The following is a 7,500-nucleotide window of genomic DNA, read 5'->3' as shown; positions in this document are numbered from 1 at the left end:
GTGTGTGTGTGTGTGCATGCAGATTAATGAGATGTCCTCTGCTACATCTCTGCCTGGCGATGTAAATGAGGAGGGTTTCACAGCAACTATCTATCGCTATTACTTTTTTCAATATGAGTGTGTTGACAGACACTGTGCTTACAGAAGTGTGATTTCCACGTCTTGAACATGGCACATGAACATGTCTTGTGTTGTAACAAAATGCATGTTATGAGATGTTCGCGTTAACAGATGCACATGTTAGTGTGTTGATGTAAGTGCTGCATTTCTGCCAATGTAAATGAGGAGTGTTTCACAGAAACTATGTAGGCCTATCGCTATTACTTTTTTCAATATGGAGTGTGTTGACAGATAAACTTGCCTTGTGCTTACAGAAGTGATTTCCACCTCATGAACATGGCACATGAACATGTCATGTGTTGTAAACAAAATGCATGTTATGAGATGTCCACGTTAACAGATGCACATGTAAGTGTGTTAGTGTGTTGATGTACGTGCTAAAGCAATATTTCGGAGGCTCCATCAGACGCCTTATATCTAGGGTAGTGTTTCTCAACAGGGGTGCTACAGCTACTTGAGGAGCCCTAAGGGGGCGTTGAGAAGGATACAGCTGAGTGGGGACGGGGCTTAGTGCCCATCGGGGGGCAGTCGGTTGTTTCATTTTTCAATACTAAGCGGGGCGTTGGCAGGCGTATGGTGATGTCAATGGGGCGTTGAGAGACTTATGGTGAGGTCAAGGGGACATTGGCAGGCTTATGGTGAGGTCAAGGGGGCGCTTGTTAAAAAAAAGGTTGAAAACCACTGATCTAGGACCTAGTGGAGTGTTGTATCTCTGCATTGGAAGGTTGTGTATACCAAACAGAGAAGAATAATGTGGGTAAGGGAATAAATAATGCTGTGCTGATGTGCGGTGCCCTTCTGCGTGGTAGAGGTGTCCTTGAGCAAGGCATATACTCTACCTGTTCTAATACATCCCCACCTTGTTCCAAGGACATGCCCTGAACTTAATTGTTTATTCCTCTGGAGAAAACTAGCTATCTGTAAATGTAATTTAATATTCATTATTTCCATTTAGGGCACTCATTTTTTTTTTTCACCACCAGCCAAAATGGCAAGTAGATGTTACACACACTCACTAATGGGTCAAAGTGGCTAGTTGGTTGGTCTTTTCTACCCGCTAAACTGCAATTTCACCAGCATTGTGCCAGTTGACTGGTGCTCATTTTGAGTCCTTATTATTATTCTTCATGTTTTAATTTGCCAGCATCTGTCTTACAATGAATTCACGGCAGTGTCCATGAAGAGTGGAATTAGCTGACACAGCCATAGGTGGACATCATGATAAGCATCATCAGGTCTCCGGCATTACCAGGGTTGCATTCCAATATGTAGACTCCTGTCCTTCATTTGTGCATGTGGCTTAGCCTCCGTGGAGAAAACAATAACGTTTCCCTGTCATCTGTCAGCCTAGCCAAAACAACTTTTAGGGGACTGTTTTTCATTCAACATCCTGATTGCAAATGAGAAAATGACATTAGAATTGTGCTTTTGGAAAGATATTGAATTCATTTTCTGTCGTCGGTGACGTCATTATGAGATCACAAGCAGGCAAGTGAGCAAGGGAGGACGGAAGTTCACATATTGGAATCCACCTCATGCCTCATTCATAGCCCATTGGTGTGACATTCATGTGACATTGGCCCAGTGGCATACAGCACCATCCATTATGCATTTCATGAACCATCTCACTTCCTGTCTTTTCTCTCTCTTTTTCTCTCTTTATTCCTCCCCTCTTTATATTTATCCACCTTTTCTCTCCCTCTGTCTCTCTTTCTGTCTCTCCTTCTCTCTCTGTCTCTCTCTCTCTCTCTCTCTCTCTCTCTCTCTCTCTCTCTCTCTCTCTCTCTCTCTCTCTCTCTCTCTCTCTCTCTCTCTCTTTCTCTCCCCCTTCTCTTTCTCTCTCTCTCTCTCTCTCCATGTCCATTCCCCATTCCCCATTCCCCCTCTCTCTCGCTCCATCAGAGGCCATCTTGTGTGATGTGGGGGAGTTTCTGTGTCACGACCAGGTGACCTGTGTGTCTGAGAGCTGGCTGTGTGATGGAGAGCCCGACTGCCCGGACGACTCGGACGAGACCCTGGACCAGTGTGAGTATTGATCCACGCCACAACGCCCACCCAACCACCCCATTCATTCATTCATTCACTTCACTTCACTCCACTTCAGTTCACTTCACCACGGTTGCATTTGTCCACTCCAGCTGGGTTATCTATCCACCCAACCTGTCCCTCCGCTGGACTCTCTATACATCTGGTGCTACAGTCTGGAACAACACAAGGACGTTTTTGGCATTTTATCCACTTTTTTACACAACAATAAACTCTTGATATCACATTGCTCTTAAATGTTACTTGTTCAGAGAGCCTTAGAAATTGACAGATCCATAGACCCAAAAAGAGCCCAAGCATATTAAAGAAGCTGATAGATATTGTCAAGGAGTCAAGGACAAACAAAACACAGGCATATTTCAAAAATCTGATAATAACCAAACAAGAAAGAATTTAGTAGTTTCGCAGTAGCAGAACACTCTACACTATAGCTATTGACCACTAGTCTGCACCTGAGCCGCAGTAGAACACCTATAGCTATAGACCACTGTCTGCACCTGAGGCGATCTCCGTAATGGAACTGTCTGTTTGATGGTCGGTTGTGAAGCTGCAGCCTAATGGCTATACCGTCCACCTCAGGATAGGATGGTAGCTGGACTGGCCATCTGGCATACTGGGCATTTCCAGGTGGGCCCTGCACCCTTGTAGGCCACTATTTTCAGAAATGTAATAAAAAATTAAGAATATATATTTTTTTACATTTCTGAAAATATGGGCCCACGAGGGGGCGGGGCCCACCGAGGGGCCCCTTTAAGCCAAAAGTGCCCGGGGCCTATTTCTCCCTACCAGCCCAGCCCTGCTGGATAGGACGGTAGCTGGTCAATTTCCTTCTAGCAGCAGAAGAGGAAAAGAAGAGCAACATGTGTGTTCAGTGGAGGGAAAAACTATAGTGCTCCAGTTCTGCACCCAGTTGTTCTGGAAAATAGTGATGGTTACATGCGCTGTCATGATCGTTTCCTCCTGTTCTGAACATAGACGCGTCTGACAAAGGGCTGAATGACAGGAGGTACTAATGAAAACATCCAGTCTCAATCAATCAGTCTTCAATCTCTCACAACCTCAGAATGAAACACCCAGCTACTAGTATACAGGGCTGGGGTGGGGTAGAAATAGGGCCCGGGCACGTTTGGCTTAAAGGGCCCCCCTCATAATTTCGTAGTGGCGTAGAACTGACTCATCGGTGGGCCCCGCGCCCTCGTGGGCCCCTATTTTCAGAAATGTAAAAATAAAAAATAATATATATATTTTTTTACCTTTCTGAAAATAGGGGCCCTCAAGAGTGCAGGGCCCACCGGGGAATGCCCGGTATGCCAGATAGCCAGCCCAGCTCTGCTGGTATACCCATGGCTCTTGTGGGCCTGAGGCTCATCCGTTTGTTTTCCGCTTTGCTGGACACAAATTCAAAGTGAAAGAACAGAAACAAGGTCCAAAACCCAATGTCGGGATTAGAGAGGAGCTTTCTGGTGGGGTGGGAGAGCATACTGACATTGCAGACTTTTTTGTTTTGTTTTTCTTTTGTACACATGATCCTTCCCTTCCTTTTTCAGTCAGATCTTTTCCGTATAACTTCCTGCCAAATATTGTGTTACACTCAAAGGCTTGATAGAAATACAGTAAATCTGGAACAGGTTAATAAGCGTATGGATACCAGATCACCTCAGCAGTTGCCGGATACCCAATTTAACCAGATATTTTCCCTATAGAGCTTTAGTGATCCCCCTAGAATATCAGCAGCCGTTTGCCAGACCTCGGTGCATTTTTAGTTTTTAGGCAGACGTTTCCCCATAGATCTTTCCCTAATAGATTCTCGGCGGTTGCCTGATCTCTGTGATTTTTTATTTTTTGTACTAAGACATTTCCCCATAGATTTTTCCCTAATAGATCCTCGGCGGTTGCCTGATCTCAGTGATTTTGTTTTATTTATTTTTGTAGCAAGACATTTCCCAATAGATCTTTCCCTAATAGATCCTCTGCGGTTGCCAGGTCTGGGTCTTGGCGCATTTTTTATTACTTACAGTACAGGCCCCCTCTCAAAGTAGGGTGCTCCATTAGCAGCTGCTGTTGGAGCCGTGTGATTGGGCAGGCAGCTGCTGCTGGAGCCGTGTGATTGGGCAGCGAGCCAGGAGACCTTGCACAGCTGTTCACAAGACAGACTGGCTCACAAATTACAAGTTGCCGAAAGTCCTCAAGGCAAAGGGTTTTCTTTTTCCTTTTTTATTTTTTTAAAGGTACACTGTGCAGGAAATTGTCAAAAAAGGTACTGCAACTATGCTGCTCATTGAAACTGTGTCACCTATTGCCAAATTTGACCTTTTCATGATAGTTTACTAAGTAATAAACTAATCTTTTCTAGTATGGCCCAAGTACAGTCATTTTTGCAGCTAAAAATGTCTATTTCTTGAATTTCATGTATGACAAATGCCAGGAAAAAAAAAACCTATGCAAATGAATTCCACAACCACACAGATTCAAATGTCTTTTCTGCCCCCTTGTACAGTCTAACAGCTTTGGCTAATTTGAACCATGGGTGAGTTTTTATTCAAATCAGAGAGTGGGCACAGAGCTGTTTTAATGCTGTAAACAGGCTTCTCTCCAGCTCTCACTTGAGTACATGTGCAAACACAAACACAAACACAAACACACACACACACACACACACACACACACACACACACACACACACACACACACACACACACACACACACACACACACACACACACACACACACACACACACACACACACACACATACACACACCGCTCAGTGTAGAACTAATGTTTCTGTTTTGAAATGTTTTGAAACTCCAAACGCATCTTTCCTCAGGCTTCACCTGCACCCCATTTACACCGCATGCAAAGCGCGACCAAGCGTGACCCCTGCAGCTCTAATAAGCATGTGCTTAAAATGCTCACACCATTTTATCAGGTGTAGTTTTCTGCCGCAATTTTTTTCCCTGTCATTTTTTTTTCTCGTTCTTTTTCTCTCCATTTTGTAATAATTTATTCCCTAACCTCTCGCCCCCCCCATAGTGCTCCATTATCATTTAGATTAATCATGTTGGCTCCAATTTATTTACAGTGCGTCAGAAGAGGAGGAGAGGAGAGCCATGCATATTTATTACAGGGGAATTTTGAGTGTCTCATTATTCTGGATTATTATGCGTTGACGGGGAAATGGAATAAGAGTAGTGATGGGATTTTCCGCTCTTCTTTGAGATGCGGTTTTATTGGCTGTTCTTACTATGGAGAGCCGGCTCTTTCAGCTCCCAAACGGCTCCCTACATATATGTTTACATTATTCATGAATTAATAGTTTTTATTTTATTTTACAACATTTAGTTTCATTATTGACGTTTTGAAGCTCTTTGGGCAGTGCTTGCTGTGTAAAAGCCTTTATGTAGAACACTTTTATTATAATCTGTCGTTAAATAATGACCCAACATACAAAATACAAAGTATATTAAAGAGGTATTAATACATTTCTGATCGCTGTGAGTGTGTCTGTAACACCTGCACTGTAACCACTGGCACTTTTAGAGGATACACACAATGAGAGGGAGGGGGAGAGAAGGACAAAAACAAACAAAAAAACAAAAACGGCTCCCAATTTTTTTTTCTAAAACGGCACCCATTGAAGAGCCGGTTCCCGTCGTTCACTTCAAACAGCCGGTTCTTAGAGCCGAACGGTTCGCGACCGACACATCACTATCCGGGGGCACTCTGGTGGAGTGAAGAGGGGTCTGTAGGCACGGCACGCGATTAAAATCTCAGCTCATAGCACACCTACTGAAGACTAATAGACACGCATGTGTAGGCAGGCACGCACACACAAACACTCACACACACACACAGACACACACACACACACACACACACACACACACACACACACACACACACACACACACACACACACACACACATGCACACACACACACACACACACACACACACACACACACACACACACACACACACACACACACACACACACACACACACACACACACACACACACACACACACACACACACACACACACACACACACACACTGTGCGCTCTGTGGAATGAAAGATACCCACATCATTAAAAATATTGCTTTTTCCATATGCTGAAATCAAATACATATCACACCAATCAACTGCAGAAGCGCACGCGCGCGCACACACACACACACACACACACGCACACACACACACACACACACACACACACACACACACACACACACACACACACACACACACACACACACACACACACACACACACACACACACACACGCTCACACTCACACACACATTCCCACAAATGTATTACTGTAAACGATTAGTTCATGTTAACATGGCAGTGAGTGCATATTAAATCATGCCTGCATGCCTGCAAGGTGAACTAATCCTGTAACCAGGTAGGTGCAGTAGAAAGATTAGACACGAGAGCTCAAATAACACACGAAAAAGCCCTGCAAGCCTACTATTCATGGACAGGAAGACAGCCTCTGCTCCTCCCACATTGTCTAATCTCCTACTTTTCTCCGAGCTTTTATGCACACATTTGTGAATAGCATTGCAAATGAGCCGTGTGGGAATCCTTACGAAAATCGACCATGGTTTTTATTGTAGTAACCATGGTTCTACCATGGTAATTCATAGTTACTCTTGTCTTAGTACTCTGAACCTGGATATAAAAAAGCTGTAGCTTAGGGTAATTTAATGAATTATAAACCGTGGTAATTTATAGTTAAACCATAGTCAAACCATGATTAGACAAAAAAAAAACGTGCAGAACCATTCCAAAAAAAACGTGAAAATGATGGTTTACCATGGTCGATTTCTGTAAGGGTTAGCTGTGTTGGAAAGGTGCCACAGTGCTGTAAGCTCTCCCTATCTTGCTCTGTTTCTGCCTGTGTGCATCCCACTGAGTATTATGGGGTGTGCAGCTGGGTGGTAATCCATAAGCAATGAGCTACACTGCAGTGGGGCCTGCCAGGTCACAGTCAGTTCCCTTCAAGGTCACATTTTCAAGTCTGTGTGTATCTGCGCAGTGGCGGAACAATTAAATACAGGGCGCCGGGGCAAGACACTAATAGAGCCCCCCATGCAGTCTGCCAAGGTCACAATAGGGCCCCCACATCTAATACAGGAGGTTCCTGGGCCCCTGGGGCAAATGCCCTGCTTGCCTCCCCTATATATCCGCCCCTGTATCTGCGCCTCACCGCCACCAGTGCTGGAATGGAAATGCTGAATAGCAGGATAGCACACTCCAGTTGGCAGCCCACAGTGTGAGTGAGCAGCAACATGTCCACACATGGCAAAGGTGTGATGCAGGA

At 44.5% G+C, this 7,500-nt stretch overlaps 1 protein-coding gene across 1 annotated transcript in view; it reads left to right on the top strand.

Moving 5' to 3' along the window:
- LOC134460642 (low-density lipoprotein receptor-related protein 1B-like) overlaps positions 1–7,500 on the top strand; it is a 573,784-nt gene that overhangs the window by 185,527 nt on the left and 380,757 nt on the right. Inside the window, exon 2 of the mRNA XM_063212999.1 lies at positions 2,023–2,145. Within this exon, the coding sequence (XP_063069069.1) occupies positions 2,023–2,145 (123 nt within the window). The remainder of the gene's footprint in view (positions 1–2,022; positions 2,146–7,500) is intronic.

This window comes from Engraulis encrasicolus, chromosome 13 (assembly GCF_034702125.1).
Source record: "Engraulis encrasicolus isolate BLACKSEA-1 chromosome 13, IST_EnEncr_1.0, whole genome shotgun sequence".
NCBI classification, from domain to species: Eukaryota; Metazoa; Chordata; class Actinopteri; order Clupeiformes; family Engraulidae; genus Engraulis; species Engraulis encrasicolus.
The sequence above is the reverse complement of the archived record's forward strand: the minus strand, read 5'-3'. Positions and strand labels throughout refer to the sequence as shown.